Raw genomic sequence first — 21723 nt, 5'->3', positions numbered from 1 at the left:
CCAAAATTTACTAGGTACCAGAATTTACTACGTGTGTGTGGGGGCGGTGTGTGCGTGTGTGTGAGTGTGTGAGCTCATCTCTCTGCAATATTAACTGCACATATTCTCTCTGGCTTTAAATCACTGATCTTAGATAATATGCTAAGCATTGAAGTATTGATTTTGGTTTTTCTATTGCTACATACTCAGAATTTACTAAAATCCAGAAAGATATTTTTATTCTTAAGGAATTATGTCAGTAATAGTGTGATATACTGCTGTAACTATAATTCCCTCTAAATGAAGAACCATACTTACTGTGTTACGCTTATATTTAATTATTTAAGTAGATTAGAATACAGAATAGTGAATTGGATCCTGCTTCTCATGTTATTAGAAAAACCCAGAATTCTTTTGATAGCAATTGAATACATCTAGTTTGAATGATCCATGTCTAGATACAAGCAGAATCTGTGGAATCATTAGAATATTTCTTTAGTTCATAATTTGAATCCAACAGATGGTCTTGTCAGCTTGTAGATCTGAGGATGTGTATAGCCTGGAGCAGAGAACACTTTGGGGGACCATGATAGCTGTATTCAGATATTTGAAGGGTTGTCACATGGAAGATAAATTGTGTTTGTTCTGTTTGGACCCAAGAAGGCAACTTTCCGTTGATGATAAAGAAAAAGTTCTGAGAATTTAGAGCCATCCAAAAATGAAAATGGACTACCCTAGAAGGTAGTGGTTTCCCATTACTAGAGGCTTCAAACAAAAGCAGGATGATTATTTATTACAAAGGGATAATCTTGAGGTAATTTGAACTAGATGACTTCCCATTCAACTCTAAGATTATGTGAATCATTCTCATTTTATATTCTTTGTCACTTGGCTCACCTTCATGAAAGGAGTTCAAGAAAGATTACACAGTGGACATAATAATACTTTATCATTCTTCTGATGAAGAAAAAAGCTCATTAACATTAAAAATTAAGGGAATACCATGTGAAGTGTTGGTATGAGCTCTTGGACACCAAGGTCTTTTGACCGCGCCTGGACCTGCGAGTCCTTCACGCACATCTCAGGTAACTAAATCCTATTTCACCCTTGTGTTGCTTTCAGACAACTTCAGGAGAAGATGTTCGAGACTTTGCCAAGGTACTAAAAAACAAATTTCGAACAAAAAGGTATTTTGCGAAGCATCCAAGAATGGGGTATCTGCCTGTGCAAACTGTCTTAGAGGGGGACAACATGGAAACGTGAGTACTGGTGAAGGCAAACCTGAGCTTTATTTGAGACACCCTTGAGCTTACCTCTCTTCACCTCCTCAATGCTTTCCCATTTCCTTCATCTGATTTATTTTAGCTGGAAGACACAAGCTGACAACACAATTGCCATTTCCCTTGCTGCTTTAAACCCAATTTTTTCCATGAGCTAAACTTCAGTGTACAAAGGAAGAATACATCTGATTATGCTAATTGCCTTCCAAGGATTTGTAAAAGATGTGGCAATTTGGACATTAGAAATTTTAACATTTAATGTAGATTTCACCCACCCACGCACACATACAAAAACCCCACCATATTTTTTTCTTCCTTTCTTATCTGATTGCTAAATTACAAATTTCTAATTACTGACTTTATTTTTCCTTTCAAACAAAATATGGTCGCATCAGATTTTTAGAAAATAATCAGTAAGGATGTTCATGAACAAAGCCAAAGTGACTTTTCCCTCCCTTCAGTTTAACTTCTGTTTCTAATAATACTTAAATGGCAATCACAGAGCAGCTTGGTTGATCTTATTTTCACTCCTTCCCACCCTTTTTTTTGGCTGCTGCTTTTCATAGTTGTTCATATTGGTCAGATGGATTTCATTTATTTTTACCTTTCTGTAATTATTTATTTTGCTGCTCAGTTTTTCTGCCTTTCTCTTCACCTCCCCATTTTTTTGTCTTGCAGTCCTGTTACTCTGATCAACTTCTGGCCAGTAGATTCTGCGTGAGTACTTTTGCTAAAGTCTGGTGCTGCTACATCCCTTTGCTTTATTTATTTATTTTTAGACATATATTCATCTCCCTTTTTCATTGTGATTATTTTTTTTAAGTATGTGAGAGTCCCAGCCGTAGCAGTACAGGTGAATCACTGTAGAGTTTTTTAGTCACCAACCTGGTGGCAGGCAGGCAGACATACTTGCTGAAGCACTAAGGGTCCTAATTAGGGCCTAATAAGGAGTTATTAATTATGTTCCTGAGAGATGTGGGTATACATTTCTTCTCATCTAGGGCAGAAGAGCCTCCTGATTACAGAGTAAGTTTCTTCAGCCACATCATTTAAGTTTGAAGATTTCAGAAATTTGGAAAGGACAGCAGCTGTATTCCTTAGCAGCTTTGTAATTCAGAATTGGCAAGATTCATTTTAGTATTCAATTGATTTGGGTTGACTATAGTTTAATGAGGTATAGAGAATTTAGTTTTGAGTGCTATTTTGGAAAATTAGGTAAAAAAAATTTGTGTGTGTGTATATATGTGTGTGTGTATATATGTGTGTGTACTGTTGGCAGCTTTGACACATACTTTCTCCACACCCCTAAAGTAAGAGAGGAGCCTACATATTGAAGCTTATGTATACCATCCTAGGCAATTATCATTATGTGAAATTGTTTGCAGTAATTAAGAAGTGCAGTCTTACATTATAGCTCTCATATTTGTGTTCAGCTTATTGAAGTTCAGCACCCCAGGCTAGTTAATTTAGGCCCTCAGGTAATGATTGAAGCAGAACTCAAACCATAGTTTATTCTTTTATTAGAAAATATTGCTTGGCCTCTATACATATTGTAAAGTTGGTAGCTGATATTTAAATGGTAACAAAGTAATGCTATGTTTGGGGAAAAAAAGACTTTTTTCATTGAAACAACTTATGTTTCAGGTTGCCCATTCTTTGCTTTAGATAGAAGCACAAAACAACTTTACAAAAAGAATCTTCAATAGAAATTTCCTTTTATCAGGGTCTTCATGACTTTTTGATATAAGTATATTTAAGCTGAATTTTCTTTTGTTTTGATAATAATAACCTGCAAACCATCAACTGTGGCTTTATATTAGATAGCTCTTCATTAGCCTAAAATAAATAGAAAGCTTACCCATATCTATGGAAACTATGGTATTCAGCCACTGAATTTCAAGTGGTCCCTTAAGTGTGGTTGAATGTCCCCCAAAGCTCTGTCCTTGGCTTTCTTTTTGTGCCTTGGGTATTCTCTTCCCTGTATTATTTATCACCCCTGTGCACATGAACGTCACATCTTTGTTTCTACCCTCCCCCCAACCTTATTACAAGGCTTCTATCCAGTATTTCCAAATACTTCCATCATTTCCCATTCACCCAGATTCACAACCTTGGAGCTATCTTGGACTCTTCCTTTCCCTTATCCCCCAAAGCCCATCAGTTGCCACAGCCTGAGTGTTCTCTTTTGGCATATTCATTAAGTCTGTCCCCAATTTTTCTCTCAATGTAGTTAGACCCTTATTACCTCTCATGTACACTATTGTAAAAGCTTTTTGATTGGCCTTCCCACCTGTTTTATTACCACTTTAAGCCATCCTTTATACTATCATTAAAGTAATCTGTTAACAGAACATTCTGATTATGTCATGCCTCTCCTCCCCCTTACCAGATATGTAGGAAGCAAGTGGAATATAAACTCCTGGATACTCCACAGTTTTGTTCTAAATTACCTTTCTTTCCTTACTACCTATCATTCCCCTTCATATACTCTCTTACAGGCAAACTAGACTATTTCCTGCTGGAATGAACTCGATCACCTCACACATTCCACTGCCCATTCTGGAGACTAAAGTCTCCTTTCGTCTAAGGCCCAGCTCAGATGCCCCTATTCCATTTCCTTACCATCTGAAAATGATCTCTCCAATTTCTCAGAACATTGCCTAGACTTCACCCTTACCCATTGCTTTCCTTTTTTATAATTATTTTCTACATACCTTTCCTCCCCAGCCTACAGTCAGATTGTTAAGCACCTTGCTTACCCCCAGCATCTAGCACAATACCTTAATGTTTGTTGAATTTAATTGAATGAGGTTTCCTCCATAAACAATAAGTTGTCAGCCTGGTCTATTTCACTTACACAATGCAGCTCTCCTGTAGATCCTCAAATCAGATGTTCTAGTGTTTTCCCTAGTACCTGCAGTTCATTGACTTGTAGATATTAGAAATTTTAAAAAAGAATAACTCTGGCCTAAATTTCATTAGGTCCTGATAAACATAGTCAGAACCCATTCTAAGTAATAAAATAACCCAACCCACAATTAGACTATAGAACATTTTTGAAAAGCACCAGGACAATTTGAAGATGGATATCTTAAGCATAGGATAGCTAGTATTCACCAAGGGGAAAAAACCCTAGAAGAAATAATGTTTATTTCAGTATAAATATGAGAAATAAATATTTCTAATTTTTTTTATAATCTACTACGAAGTAGACTTGGATATCCTTTTACTGTGAAAGAAATTAACATCTTCAAAGTAAGGATTTGTATGTCTTGTTGATATCAGGAATAACTAAACCTATTTAAGATTTAAGTATTGTAATTCCTTCATAGACGAAGCTGTTCTCTAACCTACAAGCATGTGAGATGTTGCGAATACTCAAAGGTCTTTAAGGTCTAAGAGGTTGTTAACAGGATCAAATTCTTTGCTGCTTGAATTCTAAATGGATTTTGAAGGTCTTTAGCTAGTAAATGGTGTTTTATGTCAATTTAATGTCTGTAAAGTCCAGCTTTGGGAACCTTATAGAAACTCATGGCTAGACTTTTCAGTTTTAAGACTCTAAATCCAACAAAATTTAACGTTCAGACTGCTTCCTGATGCAAGGCAGTATGATACAGTAGAAAGAATTTTGGTTCTGGAGTCAAAAGACGTCTAAGTTCAAATCCCACACCTGATAATATTCTTCGGCAAGTCACATAGCTGCACTAGACCTCAATTCCCTCATATACAGAATAAAGGTGATTGGGCTAGATTCCTTTGAGCTCTTTGTCTTAGATCCTGTGATGACAATGAATTTTGTGATTATGGCATTTCTTTAGTCAGGAAGAGTGGATGCAGAAGTTTGCGTTGGAAGTTAGTTTAGCCCGTCATTCCTTTGACAAAGCCTAATGTTTAACCCGAGAGCTGAAGTTCATTTCCCTAAGTACTTATTTCAGCACTTCAAGGGTAAATGATGTTAGCAGTATGGGTATTCCCTGCACTTATGTAGATCTCAAATCTCAAATCCTCAAATCCTTCAAATAGCTCTTCCCCGTGAGCAGTCATGGCTAAAAATATTTATCACACTACAGCCATCATTCTGTTAACAAATTCCTCTGCTTGGGACTGGCGCATACAGTCTTTGTAACATTCTGGTTGAACTAATTCTTATATTATTGTTAAGCTAAGACTGACACAGGCTTTCCTTTGTCCATAGTTAGGACACCTAAACTGTTAATAGAAATGCCTTGGAATGTAAATGGGTGAAAATTTGTTCATTGCAAGTAATGGTGCAATAAACTAGGAATCTGGCTTTCTGCAGCAAGGTCCTTAGGCCTTAGTATAAAATAGTACAAAGTAGAGGAGAGACTTAGATTTCTTTTTAATGGGAAAAAGGGTCACAATTGTGCTTTTTCAGAGAGAGGTGATTTTCTTTTATTTTTCTGGTAAGGCATGTGTCTGGGCTAAACAGTTTTAGACTTTTAACAGAATTTTGAGTTAACTTTCTCTCCCCTTACACAATACCCCTCTCCTTTGTTCATTTTCTTCTTTAGTCTAAGTGTTTGTTTCTTTAGGTTCCTGGTATATAACCTCTTGACTTTTTGTTATTTATGGTGTAGTTGCACAAAGCCCTGGTGCTTTGGGATAGAGACTATGTAAATCCATAAGGAAAAAAATATTAAACCATTATCTAGTATAGAAGAAAAATGCTAGAGTTTTGTTGTTTACATATTCTTGAATTGAAATATGAACTTCCTTTGGTGCGAACTCTGTTGAAAAGGTTTCAGGGGTTTTTTATGTTTATCATTTACCGAAACAGTTAAGTAGCTAAGGTAGTGAAGTAGGTAGATAGTTAGTAAGTTCACCTTCTGAAGTGACTCTTTGTTTATAGGTCATGTGTAAGACTGAAAAATAAATATTGATGACACATTCCAGAAGAAAATGAGACGGATTCTAGGGACCAAAGCACTAAATTTTTCTTCATAGTCTAGATGTTGGACAACATTTATTTGTGATTCTTCTAATTCCAAGCTGTCCCAGATAATAATAGTTTTGAGAAATCAACTGACTTATTCGTTGGACAAGGATTTTTTAAAGTACCTCCTACCTGATAAGCACTAGGGAGATAACAATAAAGCAAAATCCCACCATTGGCCTTGTACCCTATTGGCGAGTATAACACTTCCACAGGCAAATAAATAGGAAGTAATTTGAGGAGAGAGAGAGCGCATCAGCACCAGGATATGGCATTCTCTAGTGTCATAGCTTACATGGAGGTGGTCATCTTTTCAGGAGCCCTTAAATTTCTTTGTAGTTAAACCTACTTGGTCATGAAGAAGGTTGACTTAGAAGCCATAAGTGCCATGACTAACGTTCTTAGCTTGATCAAGAAAAAATTGTTCTAAATATTTGAGATATAGGTAGATAGACAGATAAGTACACACACATAAATATATGTAAAATGCATATGACAATAACTCCGCATTCAAAAGTATTCAGTTTTCATTCAGTTTAGCAAACATATTTGGAGTATCTGCTAGTGAAGGTGCTGCATCCATCTCTAAGAAGGAACTAAAGCTTAAGACCAGGCTCATGTTTTCAGTAATTTTACAGTCTAATTGGGGAGATAAGGCATGTGACCTAACCATAACAGAGAGAGGGCATAGACCTGTAATTTCCCTGGCATGAGGAACACCTGGTTGGGGAAACTCTACATATGCTTGTCATACTTTCTCTGAAATTTATAGTCTTAGAGAGTTGTCTCGAGCAGTGGTGTCAAACTCATGTATAATCAGATCTCTGCAGGCCACATATTGACTTGGAAAATCACGTATTAGTGTAGTCTATGTTTTATTACATATTTTTATTAAACATTTCCCAATTGCATTTTAATCTAATTCAAGCCATGCATGGGAATTTTGCTGGCTGCATGTGGCCCCATGGCCATGAGTTTGACATGTTGCCCTAGAAAACTGAAAGGTTATGACTTGCCTAGGTTATTGGAGCCAGTATATGTTATAAGTGGGATTTTCTTCCTCTGTAACCAACTAAAATATGATGTCCATAAATGAGGTACAAATCAAATTCACTAAATATTCAAAGGAGGGAGAGATCACTTCCATGAGGGTAAATCAGGACAGGCCTTTACAAGGACATGACATGAGTTGGGCTGTGAAACAGCATTTCCACAAGTGGAATGGGGAAGTATGTCCTAGACTTGGTTGAAATGAATAATGGCAGGAATATTTTTTTTTCTTTTGAGATCATAGATGGATCATTCTGGTGTGATTCCGTTCACAGGCACATGTTGTCTTTCTCAGGTTTATTCTGAACACATTTGGTATGAGATCTCTTTCTTAAGGCTTTTTCTATGAAATGAAGCTTAGACATTAACTTAGGACACTTTTTCTTATAAGTTATGTTGCTGTGGACTTTTTTGATCCAGTAATACTGTCTGCAATGTACAGGGATCAACTTTAAAGAATGTTCCTTTTACCTATTTAAAAAAAAAAAGTAATGAGCATTTAAAAAAAAAAATGTTTATCTTCAAGGCCTTCTGTGGGAATCAGACTTAGAAAGCTGAAAGTATGTTGACCTTGTCAAAAATCTAACCTGTGGTGCAAAGAAGTATTGTAGATCCAAGAATTGTGTGTACATTTCATTCTTACTTTCACACACTGACAAGCATGGTTACACACAGAGTAAAATACCTTTGAATGTTAGATGACTGGCTATCCCTGATTTTTACAAAGTGTAGAGATTTATATGTTCTTTTCCTGCTCTAAAAATTCTATGATTCTATGACATCTGAGCTCAATGTCATAGTAATATATAAGATCCCAAAATGTCATAGATTGCTAGATTGCCTTTCCTGAAGTCAAAATTTCTTGATAATAAATGATAAAATCTTAAGCATATGATGTAGGAAAGAAGAAAAAAAATGTATGACCCACTTGTACAAACTGCTTGTTTTATCTTTTTGAATTGTTACACAGTGCTGAAACTTTGAAACCATGAGATATAGAAAGTTGGTATGTAGGGATTATCATTTATCCTAACATTTGCTACATCAGACGTTTATCAGAATAGTTTTCATATTCCTTTATGGCTTCTGAGGAAAACAAACAGACATACGTAAGGTATAAGAAGGAATTCTTTGGAATGCACTTAATAAATTCTTGAATTTTAGAAACATGGACATTTACTATAAGGGAAAAGTAGGTCATGTAAAGCACCAATTTGAATTAGTAAATTCAAGGCTGTGTATCTAAAGAACTGTGTTTTTTGAGCTTGACGGATGGTGTCTGTGACTAATCACATTTTCTGCCTTATAGGCCTGCCTCGTCCCCTCAGCTCTCTCATGATGATACTCACTCACGCATTGAGCATTATGCTAGCAGGTATGAGACCAGTTGAATGCCAGGAAAATATTTTATTTAAATAACTAATCCAAAAAATCTAGATTAAACACTTTATGTAAATAATTTTTGTTTCCAGGACTTTTCTGCTAATCAGATTACTCTTTAACCTGCATGTCCCACCACTGCATGATGTTTGCAGACACTAAATCCATGGGTAAAGAGCAAAGTTGCACAAATGTGGGCCTATAAATTTGTATCCTCATTCCATTTTTGCTTATATCAACCATTCTTTCAAACAGAATGTTTAAAGCCTTAAGGCAATCACATCACTAGGAATTCAGCAATCTTCTAAGAATTTAAAACACTAATAGATGCCTCAGCTGACCCTGTATCACATGGGTGACTAAAATATTGGCTTTCCATATGAGTGTTAATATTTCAATAAGATGCTGAGGAAGATAAGATTGACAGTGGTGGTTCACTTAATCCTTGACCCTTGCTGATCAACATTCTTAGGCTTAAGCTAATTTTAATATCTATGATAGGACATATTTAATTGGTTAAAAAAATAATTAAATTATAATTGGCTAGTTTTTCTCTGAGAAGTGCACTGCTCTGGGGTGTTGACCTTTCCTTCATAACCCTCTTGTAAAGAAGCCATTTATTATTTTTCCAAGATGGAGGGACTCAATAAAAGGTGAAAATTCTTAGCAAAGGAATGACATTTGCTAGGAAGCTAAAGACAGACTGTTGACACTTAATGTCTTTCATGTGGAGGCACCCTTAAGGTTTTCTTTAATAAGAATGTAATTGGCCAGAGTATTTTAACATCGACATAAGGTCAGCAAGAAACAAAATCTGATTCGTGTCTCCAGACTAAGAAATGTTTCCCAGAGGACTATTTTCTGTATGGAATATGTTGGGAACCTCTCCTAGGAGAACAAAGGCCTGATTTTTTTTTCTCCTTACTCTTACTCCCTGGAAGAGCGAAAACAAAATGTGAATCCATTTAGAACTCACCGTTGGAGTTGGCAGTTTCCCACTAGTTAGCTTCTGCTATGTGTTCTCCTAAACGATCCCTGAGTGTTAAAATCATTTGGAATAACTCATCATATCCTTTGATAGGGAGGGTTCATTTCTCATCATAAAATGAGTTTTAAGTTTTCAGGAATGTTAGAACAGGTCTTGAATAGTTTCTAGTAAGTCATATAAGTTTTAATGAGCTTTTACGTTTTTCATCAGGCTAGCAGAAATGGAAAACAGCAATGGATCTTATCTAAATGATAGCATTTCTCCTAATGAGAGCATGTAAGTATCCTGTCTCCTTTTATGAAATGTTCCTGACAATGAAATTGCTTATGAGAGAGAGAGAGATACCACAGTATAGAAATCAATCAGGAAAGCATATTCTTGCTTTCTGGGATTTGCACATGGACTTTTTTTTCTTCCATTTTTAACCCTAACCATCTTTCATGGGACTGGCCCATGTAATTACTGCTACCCTCAGTCAACAGGGAGAAATACATGCACATTTTAGTAAGATTACACAGTGTTCTTTTAACAGTAATCCATATACTAGGGGATTCAATATTACCTTAGAAAATTATTCCTCTATAGCCTTTCTGGCTATGGAAAAGGGAAGAGAGCTGTCATCTATATAAAATGGCATTATCTCAGTAGACATTCTTGGAATTGCTTCATTATCCTTTTTTTTTCTGGGAATCAAACAATATTTACTTTGAGAGTTCAGAGGATTCATTATACACATTTGCATATACATTATCAGCCTCAGGAATTGAAGACAGTGAGGTAGTGTGGTGAGAGACATCAAAACAGAAGGTGAGGATTTTTTTCCCTGTAAAAGATTAAATGCTACTGCTAAGTGTCAAGGAGGGGGGATGTAGGGTGGTAAAAAGACTGCTTTGGTGAAGATGTAGAGCATTGACTAGAGTAGAGGGATAAGAACAGAGTTGGGTGATGGCACAAAAGAGCTTATAGTAGTGGTTTTAAAAAGAGCATGCCAGGGCTTTGGCCTGGTGAATAAAAGGGAAAAAAAACAGGCCTGAGAGATCAATATGTAAAAATAGATTTTGACTGATATAGAGAAGAGAAGAGCAGAGAATGGTGGCAAGTCAAAATTAACTGAGATGTCCCTTTGGATGTATATATAGCACTGGTAGACGATGTGGAAAAAGTCAGAGATAGGTTGTGTGCCCATCATATTTGGTTTGCCACAGCAATGAAGCAACCAGTTCAAGAAGGCATATAGACAGAATAATAGGTGGGAAAAGTTCAAGGGTTGACAGTTCTTTTGACTCATTCATACTAGTTAAAACCATGAAAATGGTTCAGATCATTTGGTATATATGGGAAAATACCAGAAGAACCAAAGATAAAGCCAACTCCTGAGCTTTCTCCACCTACAATAGACAAAATTCTCAGTTATCCATATGTGGATTATCCACTTAAATTTTTTAAAATCTGGTCTCTCTCCCTACCACTGCTTCAACAAAGTTTATTCTTGGATGCTTCCTCTCACTGTGCAGCTCAGGGAATATGAACCAATCTTAATATTATCCTAATCAAAACCTAATTAAGAAGGAAAATCAACTGCCAGAGAATCATTTAATGCATTACAGAGCTAAATTAAAATTACTTTAGCATTATCTGCTGTTTGGGTCATCCATGATGCTTTGGGAATACACAGACCATTCAAACAAATTCAGACTATGACTACGTGCTTAGTGTAGATGATTGAGAATTAACCGTGTTTAAAACTTTTGTTGAAAATTATTTATTTAGGTGCCTTTGGAACTGGTTAAATTATTCAAACCAAAGAGTGTGGGGTAATGAATCAGTGGCAGCCTAAAGGGAGGTCTTTAGTGTTATCAAGTTCTAGTCATGGAGATACTCTGTTTAAAATTTTTATCAATGGCTTGAACGAATCTATGATACGCTTATTTAATTGGCAGGTGACACAAGCTAGGGAGAGAGGTAATATATTGAATGCTAAAAATTAAAATCCAAAATGATATTATCAGGCTGAAACAGTGGGCTGAATCTAATAAAATGAACTTTATTAAAAGTAAAGTCTTGCACTTGGGTTCAAAAGAACACATAGAAGATGGGGGAGACGTTAGTCAAACAAGTCAGTGGCTAGACAACAGTTCACGTTGAATTAACAACAGGAACATATAAATGGCCAAAAGCTAACGTAATCCTGGGGCACTAAATTTCCAAAGAGAGAGGTGATGATTCCACTGTTCTTTTTCTAGGTTGGATCACAGTATGGATTATTATAAAAAGTTCTGTGTGCTAAATTTTGTGACCAGTATTGAAAACCTTAGAAGTATTTAGGAGAAGAGAACCAAGATACCAAGGAAAATTAAATGAAGCAGACTTAAGGGAGAGGAGTGGGCATATTGTAGCTGTTTTCAAAGATCTTAATATAGAAGAGGATTATACTTGTTCAGCTTGGCCTCAGAGCTCAGAACTAGGGCCAACGGAAAGCATAAAAAACACTGTCTAAGGAAAGTCTTCCTAACAGTTAAAGTAGCCGGTTCCATGTCACTGAAGATCTTTGAAGTTCCTTCCAACTCTTTAAGACTCTATGATATTTCCAACTATTAGGGGTAAAGAAATGCTCCAAATTACTACATTTTTAACATTCACTTTGGCATTAAGTAAATATAGGTCCTTGACAGTAGTCTGCAAATAAGACTCTTGGAACTAAGTTAAAGTCAAACTATGTATCTTATATACATACTTATTTAGGATCATTATTGAATTCCAAAATTTTTGGAGAGAATAATGTTAACTAAGAAATCAAGTTATTTCAGCAAAACTTTTTTGTTGTTGTTGTTTGACTTTTCAAAGTAACAGATATCTTAACTTAGATACTTGGCTGGATTGTTGATCTCATCCATGTGGGTATTCCCTCCATGGGGCAGATAGAGGTGGGTTTCGAAAATATTATAATGAGGTATAGATCTTGACCCATCCATGTCTTCTCACCCTGTGAGATTCTTGTCCATGTCTCCTGTAAATCTTCTACATGGGACCACCCATCATATTGTGGAGTTTCTTCCAGGTTAGTAGTTTGAAAGGTGGGGACCAGTGCCCTGTGGGGTATGTAATCAAACAAAAGGGAGGTGTCAAATTCTAGCCTTGCTTCTATGGTCATTTGTTGGTTTGTCTTTAGCACAACCACGTATATCTTTCATTTTTCCTTCCCTTACCTCCACTGTGCAAATTCCCAACCTGCTCCTTATGAGCCAGATGTCAGTTGTTCAAATTATACCACTAGCAGGGCATCCACAATAGTAGCTACACACATATTACTGGGAAAATTACACATTCCCTGCCCATCATACTCACTCCTTGAACCCCAAATCAACTTGTGACTATAGCAGGCACCCTTTGGAGGGCAAGGACTGGTAAATGAAAAGCGTTGCTTTCCTCCTTTTTTCATTTTGAATGGCATAGAGTAAGTCACACGGGAAGAACAAGCATGAATGGGTTGTAAAGTGTATTTCATATCCCCCCTCCAAACCCTTCACTCTGCCAGCCTTTCTTGTTACTGTCAAAAATTCCCCCTTATTTGTGAGAGGATATTGTTGATAACATATTGTTGTCATGTTCCCTCATGTCATATATTTAATAAGTTTAAAAATCTTCACATCTCCGGTCTCTGTTCCCTTCTCTGTTCACATAGCCAACACCCTAGTTTAGGCCCTCACCACCTCTCATGTGGAAAATTGGCAATAACTTTCATTGATCTCCCTGCCTCGAGTCTTTCCCCATACCAGTGCGAACACAGATCCCAAACTAATCTTGCTAAGGAGTGAGTTTTTATCATGTCACCCCCCCGCCACGCTCAGTAAATTCCATTGGCTCCCTGTTGACTCTAGGATTAAATATTATTTTGTCTTTATTTCATTTTTTTAAAAGTTAATATTTTATACAAGTTTTATAACACACACAGTTATTTGTGCAGTAGTTCATATAGATGATTTATGACTAAATAACAGTATGTTCTCATAATTTTTTTTAACTGAAAGCCATGCATGATCAAGGAAGTTTGGAGACCATTACTCTAGATCTATTGACATTATATGGATGTTAATCACCTTCCTCTTTATGTCATTTTGGATGTTTTACTGGTAATATTATGTAGTCTTTTTATACCTACTGTGCATCTTTCCGTTGCCCTTTGGGTGACCCATAACTTTAATTCACTGGGTAATTAAATGCTCTGTAGCCATATAACAGCATCAGAAGAATATTGGTTTTAAATAAAAAGGGCTTTTGTTACAGGGAGGAGCCCAGGGTTACTAAAATTACCACATTTTCTCAAAGGCATTTGGGAAATTGTGCAGCAAATGTAATTTTTAAAAAAATTCTTAGTCTTTGTCTAAACATGTAAACCAGTTTGACTGAATTTGAGGAAGGAAAGTAGTTGAATTCACTAGTAACACCAAGTGACTTCTTTTTACCAAACTTTTCAACTGGGTGTCTTGTATTCACATTATAAATATTAACCAATTTGATAAATTCTAGACTCCTTTCTTTGACATGTTAATGTAACCTAATCATTTTACTTTTTTTTCTTCTTTTTTTGTGGAAATAAATGTTTAACTCTACTTAAAATATCATTTGAATCGTTCTTCAAATGAGAAAAAAATGAAAATTGATAAGGAAAAGTGTTTAAGACATTAAGTTGGAAGGAAAATATTTAAACAGCATCTAGCCTGAAACAGCAGGTCTGATCCTTCCAGTGAGATGGAATGAAATGTTTGCTTACTTACATCTGGAGATATGACTGACTGACTCTTGAGGATCCAGTATCCACTTATTAAATTATGTCTACCTATATAGTAAATAGTATCTAGAGATCTGGAGATAAGACTGACTGACTCTTAAGGATTCAGTATCCACTTTTAAATTATGTCTACCTATACAGTAAATGGTATCTAGTTCCCAGAAAAAAAGTTGTATGCCTCCTAAAACATAAACACTTAAAGACCTACTTGTAAGATTAAAACTTAATAACTATTTTGAAATTTCTGTTGAAATTTTTATAATTAATTACCTAAACTTTACTTTTTCCATCCTTTACTTTCACATCCAGTCAGCAATTGGATTAAAAAAAGTATATTGATAAATTTACATTGGGGTACCTTCTTGCTTATGTAGTTTTTAGAAGGAAAAAAAAAGTACTTGCATAAGCAGTGATTTATTTTAACTCAAAAAAGGTTAAAGTATCTTTCACTTAGAAAATAGACACAGGAGAGACCATGTGCCGTAGTGGATTTAAGAAAACTCGTATTCAAATGGCCAATGTGAGAATTTGTTTTGCTCAACTATACATTTTTTTTCCTGAGGGTTTTCTTAAATATTTGTTAATTTTTTTAAGTTAATTTTAAAAATAAACCTAGATTCAAGTCCTACTTCTGACACATAGTGAAGGTGTAACCATAGAATAAGTTGTTTAACCTATCCATGCCCCAGATACTTCTCTTCTATTCTTAGTTGCAGAGCATTGGTGGAGGGAGGTTCCTTACTGGGAGATTCCCTACATTGATGGAATTATAGGTCAAATCCAAAAACAAACAAAAAAACCAGGACAGATTTATTTAAAATAATCTAGTCTCTGTTGACATGTTCTGAAGCAGAAACATTGCCATATGTGGGGGAGGGGGGAGGGAGTTACCACACTTTTGGTTAGTTTTCTTATACAAAATCACAGCAGCAACAACAGTTATTTCTGCCAGTTCTAAAGCCAGGCAAACAGCCAAAGGCTAATCACCTTAACTAAAAGTTTTCATGGTTTTGTCGCCAAATGAATTGTCAGTGACCCCAACCAATTTGAAATATCCTTGAAAGCAGAAGCTAAGATCCAGTTAATTCTTTAAAAATAATAGGATATTCATCTCTTCAGTACACATGTAAAAATCAACCCTTACCTCTACCCTGCTTCACAAGTGTTAGTGATTTGCTATTGGGGCAAAAAAAAAGGGGGAAAAAAAAAACCTCTTCAATTGTATTTTCCAGAGATGATGAACATTTGTTAATCCAGCATTACTGCCAAAGTTTGAACCAGGAGTCCCCCCTGAGCCAGCCTCGTAGTCCTGCCCAGATCTTGATTTCCTTAGAGAGTGAGGAAAGAGGGGAGCTAGAGAGAATTCTAGCAGATCTTGAGGAAGAAAACAGGTGAGTTCTCTCTCTAGTCTTACCTTTGACATTAATACATATACACACGCAGTTAGAAATCAAGCTGGGGAATCCATACGTCAAATTGTTTTATTTTAAATTGTTTTTACTTTGTTTACCTCTATTCATAGTTTCCCTTCTATTTTGTATTTTGAGAAAGGAAGTATATGCCATGGTATACTTAGCTACACAGTCGTGTTTTAGCTGTCAAAGTGACTCTGTGCTGAATGAGGTATGAGGTTTTTTATATACTTTGACTTCATAGCACCTAAGGATGATGTGAAAATGTAGGTAGCTTACTGTTATGGTTATGTAGTTTGTAAGAATTTTTCCACTAGTGTTTTGTAAATTCTAATACATTTGGGATAGTAAGTTCATTGTGTTGTGTTTTGGGGCCACTTAACTTCATTTTATTTTTCACTGTCAAATACATAAAACATACTTGCTAACTTAGCTGATTGGTTGGGGTGTTGGGGAGAGGGTTTTTTCAGCCACTCATCACTTAGTAAAATCAGTAAAATAGGGAAAATTGTTGAAGAGTTAAAAGAATTAAAATCAAAACTAACTTAGAAGAGTAAAAAGTTTGGTACACATCTGTGACTAAGAAGTGTACTAGAATAATGAAATTTACTATATTTAGGAAAATGTCACTAGTAAGTAAACTTGTTTACATATACCCATTTCTACCCTCATTCACATTCCTTCAAAACCAATTTTCCTAGAGAAATCTTTTCTGAAAATCATTACTTCTTTGGTATTTTATATTCTTCATTTTCTCTGTCTTCTTTCATTTTTAAGTAAGTTGATATCTTTTGTTTTTTCATCAAATTCATTTCCAAATATGTTCTTCCCCTCTCCCTGCCCAAAGAATCATTACTTCTAACAAAGATTTTTCCTCTTTTTAATGTAGGCAGTTCAACAAAATTGGTCATCTCATTGACTGTGTCTGACAGTTTATGTAATATTCCATTTCCATACTTCCCCACTTTTGCAGTGAAGGGAGAAGAAACCAGGAAATACAATGCCTTCAAAGGTTACCCCCAACACAGCTGAAAAACAGCTCTACTAGACATGCTAGAATGAAAAGGCAAGATAGTTTTATTCCCGTGTATGAAAAATGAGGTTTTTATTTTTTGGATTGTAATCACAACTATGTTTCTGTTAGTCTTTGTCAGCCTTTTTAGTAAAAGACATCTTTCATGAAAATGTGTTTTGGCTGAAAAATCATCCTTAGTACATGTTCATGCCAAATATTTTGCTTTAGAGTAGGGGAACTTAATTTTTTGTGTGTATGTCATGGACCCCTTCTCTGAATGAAATTTTTAAATGAATAAACCAAAATTCAGAGAAATACAAAGAAAGTAGTTTATATTGAAATACAGTTAACATTTGGGAAAAAAAGTCACAGACCCAAGGTTAAGAACCCTAGCTAGAAGCCAGCCTTATTTTTAAAATCAGATATAAAAAAAGAGATAGTATCACAAATGGCATTGATTTAACCTTGGAAGGCTTTAAAACACCCATGATTTTGATTGGTATAGACATTCTCCTCACCAACACAGATTGCTACCCTTCCACATCTTAATAGACAGTCTTGGGCTGTTGGGTGTTGCCACAAAAAATCATGACGTAGTAGGCAGCCTTCTGGTAGTATACTTATATCAACTTAGCTTGGCTGGTCTTTAAATGATGGACACACAGTTTACTACTGGTCCTATACTTGCCTTTTTAACATGGATCTGCCAGAACTCTGAACTCAGGTTTGCCTCTATGCAGTGATAAGGCTTCAAAATAGAACTTTAGTGACAGTAACCCAGAATAGAGATTTTCATAGGTTGTACCGTGGGGTTTTTATTTGAAAGTAATGCTCCTTTTACCTAACGAGGGTAAAAAGGGTATTCTCTCACATTCACAACATGTAGAAATGAAAGAAAGACTCTCTATGGGAGAAGAAATAAAGTTTGGCAGTAGTTTAAAATTAAGGGGGAAAATATCGTATGGAAATGAACCTAGATAGGGATAAATGTTATTAAGCATTTGCGATCTGTGACTAAACAGTATTCTGTATCAGACAGTGAGTTAGATTTTTAGGAAATATGGCATGGTTCAGTGGAAAGAGCACTGGAGGGCACGGGTTCAAATACAGCATCTTCAACTTGTCTGTTTGGCTTTAGGCAAGTTGGCCTCTCAGTACCTCAGTTTCTTCACCTATAAAAATGGTGCAGTTGGGCTAGCTGACCTTTTAAGGCTTTTTCCATTTCTAAATCTTTGATCTTCTTATCGACGATCTTAAATTTTTCTTTAATTCATTGCTATGTAGTTTTTTTTTAACCCAGTCTTTATTTGCCTTTGTGCCTTGGCACAAAGAGACCAAAGAGAATGTTATCTACAAGAATTATTTACCCATTCACCCAGTCATTTTCAGTAGGAATTCATCTTTGCACAGCACTTTAAATTTTATAAAGTGCTTTCCTGAAAACATCCCTGTAAACTAGGTAGTGAAACAGTTATGTGCCCATTTTCCAGATGAGGAAACTGAGCTTTAGAGAGATTAGATGACCTGCCTAATATCATTCAAGTAAGTAGTGAAGTCAAGACTTAAGTCCATATCCTCTGACTTCATATCTAATGGTTTTTCTACCATACCATGGTAAGTAGTGGTCAACAGAGAGGGACTAATGCAGAAAAAAAAAATATTAGGGGATGGCTGCCTATGTTTTTCTCAAGTGATACAGACTTTTATTTGATTAAAATAAATTAGTACATCTTTTGCACTGTAGTTTTCTTTTCTGCATAATGCCTAATTTTATAGAAGAAGTCACTTAGTAGAAAGAAAAAAGAACTCTGGGACTTGGGTCCAGTTCTCAGCTCCAGAGCTTGATAACTATGTGACCTTGAGCAGGTGTGTCCTTCTCCTAGTCTGTTCCTAGTTTTGAAAATACAAAGACAGAACTCCGTGCTCAGTTTATAGAACTTAAGGGGGTTTATTGACAGTTTGTAGTGCAGTTTAGTCGACAAAGGATATTGAGTATGCATATACCTGATCTCCCTGCCCATTCTCCTAGGTCCTGATATGGACTGTGTTTGCTCGAGATGAAGCAGTGTGTCCACCCAAAGCTTGTAAACTGATAGACAAAAGGATCTTAATCTTTTCACAGATGTACCAATCCAAGTTAAGCAGACTCAAGTACCCTTGAATATTACCAAACATAAGTAGGCCAGAGAAAGGTAAACACATGGGTTGGTAAGATTCTTTTGGGGGCAGGGATTAAAATTCACAGACTAAAACACTGTATTTCTGCCAATGAACCTCACCCACCCTTGGGGCAAAGGGACCAGTCTAATCAGGTTTTAACATTTACCTAATTTCTCTGAGCCTCATTTCACATGTGTTGAAAAAAGGTAATACTTATACTGCCTACCCAACAGGAGGTGGTTATGAGGAAGGTACTCAGGGTAGTAAGTACCCTCTGATTCACTCTATTCCAGTCAAGCAGCTTCCTCTCTCCTTTTTGGGTTCAGGGGGGACCCACTGAGAGGCTTGAGGTACCTTTTCACTGATGCTTTCAGCTTGAGCCTTACTGGCAGCGTCACCCACTGTTAGCTAACAGTGAGTAACTAGCATTCTGGTTCCATTAAACCACTTAGCAGAAGGAGATTTACTTAAACAAATCTGTTTTTTTTCTTCTAATTCCTCAGGGGCATACTCTCCCCTATTCCAGCGTGGCCTCTGGGCTCAAATTTAGCATAGTTTCTGCATAGCATTGATTTCATCAAAATTCATATCCAAATGGAGCATGATTGCCAGGTGAGCGCTTGTCTGAGTGACTATGGGCTGAATCCTGAAGGTCACTCCTTGCTTCTTGGGCCATTGATGCTAGCCAAGCTGGCTTGTGGAACATGAACTTGGGGGCACCGCAAGCTTGCTTTCCTGACCATTCAAAACTCACAAGATCAGAGTCTCTAACCCCTTTCCCTGGATGGAGAGAATAAATGCAGAGGCCAAAGACTGAGGCCTGTTTCATCAGCTTCATTGAGAAGAACCCAAGGTACATTGTGTCTCATCAGAAGGTGGGTCACATAAAAAATACAACCAGCCAAACAGAATGATCTGGTGGGGGAAAAATTAGCTAAGGAAAATAAGACCCTTTTGAAGAAACCCACAGTTCAGGCTCTGCAACCAATCAACAATATGTCTCCTAACCACGTGGTTACAGAATGTCATTTTATCTGGCCAGTCTCTCAAGACAGTTGCATTACACATTTTGACTCTTCCAGAAGCAGGCTTCAACAGAGTTGCTCTGTCCCCATTATATTAGTAAGCCTCCAAGTGATATACATGAGCTATTATTTCTTATGGTCATATTTTAAATAACTTTTTTATAAGTTTATTGAATTAATATTGAACATTGCTATTGCCAGCAAACAGAGCAATAACAGTATGTTCCCTCCACTCCCAAAGGCAAGTGGCTGTTTTTTGCCAGTGGCTATTAAACAGTTGGTTAACATCTTCAATATAAGGTAGGCTGTGGTATAAAAAGGAAGATAAATTCAATTTAATTAATTTTAGTGCTAGTTAGAAACTGTTGCCAGTTTGGTTCACACTATTGGCAACAGTGAAGTTTTCAGGTTATCTTATAGATTCTGGTTATACATTCTGACCCAATCTTCCATTACCTAAGATTGAGAATGCATAGAACAGTTAAATGTTGGTTAGAGTGCTAGACCCAGTCAGTCCATTATCCTTTCTGCTCTTTTTAGGGAGTAACAGGTCTTTTTCCTCTATTGGTTGTAGAAATTCTATTTTGTTTATATGTGCGTGTGAGTATGTGTATACATGCATATAGGTATACATATATACAATACACATATACATACATGTATCTTTGTATATACACACACACACTTTATAGTGACTTCTTGACTTTTATTCATACCTCTTAAAGAAAAAGCCGGGAGACACTAAAGGAATGAATGTGGTATCCTTACAGTGATACCACAACCTCCATCTGAAACAAACATATGCATTCTAATTCTGTTTCCGGGCCAGCAAGTTGCTTTACTTTTTTTCCCCTTGCCTTAAAAGGGAAGGGTAATCCAAATCTTGATTCACTTGGATGCTGGGAAGTTTGAAGCTAAAATGTATTTATTTATGTTCAATTCAACAATAGGATCATCTGTGGATTTCTGATACCTACTTAATAATATATTTTTAATAGGTTGCTCTTTGCTAATCAAGCATATAGTCTGCTACTTGTATTCCTGGATTAAATTTGCTAGAAATTGTTAGAACATTGTTTCATCTGGTAAATAATCCTGAGGCTAGGTCAGACAACTAGAAGCTGCCAATTTCCATAGCTTTGGGGCGCCAGTAACGTATGCACAGCAAGTACATTAGGCTTTTGTGTGAGGCCAGGGTTCATGAGAATTCCAAGTATATTTCCCATTGGTAGTGATCTTGTTTAATGGCTCATTCTACTCAATTTTGGCTGTCTCCCACCATCACACCCCCCACCCACATATACTTTTCCCTTTTTCTTTCCCTGACCACTTGAGAAAATTTAGAATTTACTATCCATTCTGAACTCCTTTGTAATACTTGTTTAAAATTGTAAATTGGCCCAGAGGAGAATTCATTTTACTATTTGGCTTTCAGACTTTGTCCACTTCATACCTTGAACTGTTAAATAATTAACCAGTACATGCTTTTAAAAGCAGCCTCTTTTATGAAAACCGAAACCCCTTGAGTCCTTAACTTTAGATACCAGTTACTTAGTTTCTGAAAATAATCATAAGGTTTCTGATACTCACCATTTGAAAGTAAAAGAGCCTGAGGAAGGGAAACTGTGGCAGTGTGTACACACACACACACACACACACACACACACACACACACACACACACACACACAC

The 21723-nt window shown here is 36.3% G+C and overlaps 1 protein-coding gene across 4 annotated transcripts in view; it reads left to right on the top strand.

Annotated features, from left to right (window-relative positions):
* The window catches only part of DMD (dystrophin), a 2133690-nt gene that overhangs the window by 2073202 nt on the left and 38765 nt on the right, over window positions 1-21723 (top strand). For all 4 annotated transcript variants that reach the window (XM_027841976.1, XM_027841994.1, XM_027841966.1 and 1 more), the window contains 5 exons: window positions 1102-1238; window positions 1938-1976; window positions 8573-8638; window positions 9842-9907; window positions 15653-15811. In XM_027841976.1, coding sequence (XP_027697777.1) covers window positions 1102-1238; window positions 1938-1976; window positions 8573-8638; window positions 9842-9907; window positions 15653-15811 — 467 coding nt within the window. The remainder of the gene's footprint in view (window positions 1-1101; window positions 1239-1937; window positions 1977-8572; window positions 8639-9841; window positions 9908-15652; window positions 15812-21723) is intronic.

This window comes from Vombatus ursinus, unplaced genomic scaffold, assembly GCF_900497805.2.
Source record: "Vombatus ursinus unplaced genomic scaffold, bare-nosed wombat genome assembly UNPS02004827.1, whole genome shotgun sequence".
Classification (NCBI taxonomy): Eukaryota; Metazoa; Chordata; class Mammalia; order Diprotodontia; family Vombatidae; genus Vombatus; species Vombatus ursinus.
This window is presented reverse-complemented; position numbering and strand designations above follow the sequence as displayed.